This window comes from Myotis davidii, unplaced genomic scaffold (genome assembly GCF_000327345.1).
Source record: "Myotis davidii unplaced genomic scaffold, ASM32734v1 scaffold116, whole genome shotgun sequence".
In the NCBI taxonomy this organism is placed as follows: Eukaryota; Metazoa; Chordata; class Mammalia; order Chiroptera; family Vespertilionidae; genus Myotis; species Myotis davidii.
This window is the reverse complement of record NW_006290632.1, coordinates 2,023,426-2,025,350: the sequence shown is the minus strand read 5'-3', so window position 1 is coordinate 2,025,350 and position 1,925 is coordinate 2,023,426. Positions and strand designations below refer to the sequence as shown.

Genomic DNA, 1,925 nt, shown 5'->3' with positions numbered 1-1,925 from the left:
GAATTTTATAAAGTGAAACGGAAGGTTCACAGACGGGAGAAGCAGCATAGGGGTGACATTACAGAGGAAGGCCACCACACAAAAATCACTAACCCCCAAGAATCACTGATTCACTAGGACTGCAGGAATGGGACGGGGCCACTCCAGACTAGAGATAGAGCACAGAGAAGACAAAGGACAAAACAACTACATCAGCTTAGTATATACTGCATATAGAAACACACATTGAAACTGCAATGGACGACAGCCAAGGACAGGTACACATTGCACACATTACAGTTCTCACATCTGTTATTAGATGCCTTAACAAACAGCTGCCAAAAATGGAGTGGAAGAAGAATTTATACTTGACAGTCATTTGGAGTGTTTGACACTACACTGATTTCTGGCAACGAAGACAAAATAGGATATTTTTTTCTTTTTCTTTTTCTTTTTTTTTTGTACTTAATGTGCAGTTTTCAGTTGCAGTTATCTGTTTGAAGCTTATTAACCCATTTTTTATTTTTAAACTGTATTGGTTCCAACCTAGAAATAAGATAATCAAAGGGAAAAGAAATTCCATCAAATCAAATCAGTCCCCCCAAAATACAAGTTTTTTTTTTAGCAAGAAATTAAAAAAAATTAAAAGATGTTAAATATTTTTCCTCTTTTACTCTGAAGTGTTATTGAAGTTGCAAAAATTAGCCTCAGTTAGACTGAGAAAAGGGGGGGGGGGAGGAAGCTCAACGAAAGGCAGGATGTTCCTAAACTGCTCCTCAAATCAGTTTGATCGAGTTTCCCAGAAGCCCCTTTAAAAAGGGCTTTCCTGACCCATTGCATTTAATGTGAGGCTATGTTTGTTAGTTGGGAGGTAAAAAATTTTAAGTCCTGCAGCAAACGTTAATGAGGGCTTTGTCTTAACTAACCAAGGAGATTGCAGCAATGGACTCCAGACCAGGACAGTACACATTTTTTTTTTTTCCCCAAAACCCAGCCCAGGAGCTGCATTTTATATGAAGACATTACAGATTAATAAATGATAGCACCATGGTTTTAGAAATTAAGTTAATGTTTCAGTAATTAACATTTAGTCCCACTGTTGTTGTTGTTTTTTCAAACATTCTAGTCACAGGCCAGAAATTAAGTTTAAGAACCCAAATTATTTTTATGTGCAAGTAAGAAAATCTTAAAATCTTAACCATAAAAAGAGAATTAAATTCTGCATAAAATTCTAAAATACTATCCCCTCTATTTTTAAAGGAATTAGGAACAAAACCAAAAACCACCCCATTTCATTTGACTTAGTCAAACAGGGCACATTGTTTATGCGTGTCTCTTTCAATCTTGATCATATCAAGATCTCGATGAAGAAAACCCAATGGTTGTCACTGGAGAAATCTCTTGACCACAAGACTGAGTATTCTATGGCAGAGGCATATACGCATTAAAGACATCTTAATAAAGATGCAAAGGAAAGCAAAACAACCCAACACACATCTTAGAAGAAGACAAAACGGCAGGCAACTGGTCCTCGGACCCTCTGAAGGCCAAAAATAAACATATCTTTACAGGAAAGAATAAGTCAAGTTAAAGAAAGGGGGGGCCGGGATGGGGACCGTCGTGTGGAGAGGTGACGCTGACCTGCTCAAATTCAAAGTGCTAGAATAAAGGTCTAAACGAAAACGCCCGCGATGCCTCCACGCCGAGCGCCCGCGCGGGGGCGCCTCAGTCGTCCTTGCGCTCCAGAGTCTGTGCGGCGTGGATGCCGTTGCTGTAGACGGGGAAGGGCAGCGTGGAGAAGAGCCCCTCGGCCGTGGTGAACACGTTGCCCGCGGGCATCTGCGTCAGGCTGGCCGCGCTCACGGCGCCGCCGAACGGTCCGGACATGTTGAGCCGGTGCACGTGGTGGTAGAGCATCTCCATGGGCGTCTTGGGGTCCAGGCCGA

The 1,925-nt window shown here is 41.9% G+C and overlaps 1 protein-coding gene across 1 annotated transcript in view; it reads right to left on the bottom strand.

Annotated features, from left to right (window-relative positions):
• Window positions 1–6: 6 nt before the first annotated feature.
• The window catches only part of NPAS3 (neuronal PAS domain protein 3), an 815,671-nt gene continuing 813,752 nt past the window's right edge, over window positions 7–1,925 (bottom strand). Inside the window, exon 13 of the mRNA XM_015563843.1 lies at window positions 7–1,920. Within this exon, the coding sequence (XP_015419329.1) occupies window positions 1,705–1,920 (216 nt within the window). The 3' untranslated portion in view covers window positions 7–1,704. The remainder of the gene's footprint in view (window positions 1,921–1,925) is intronic.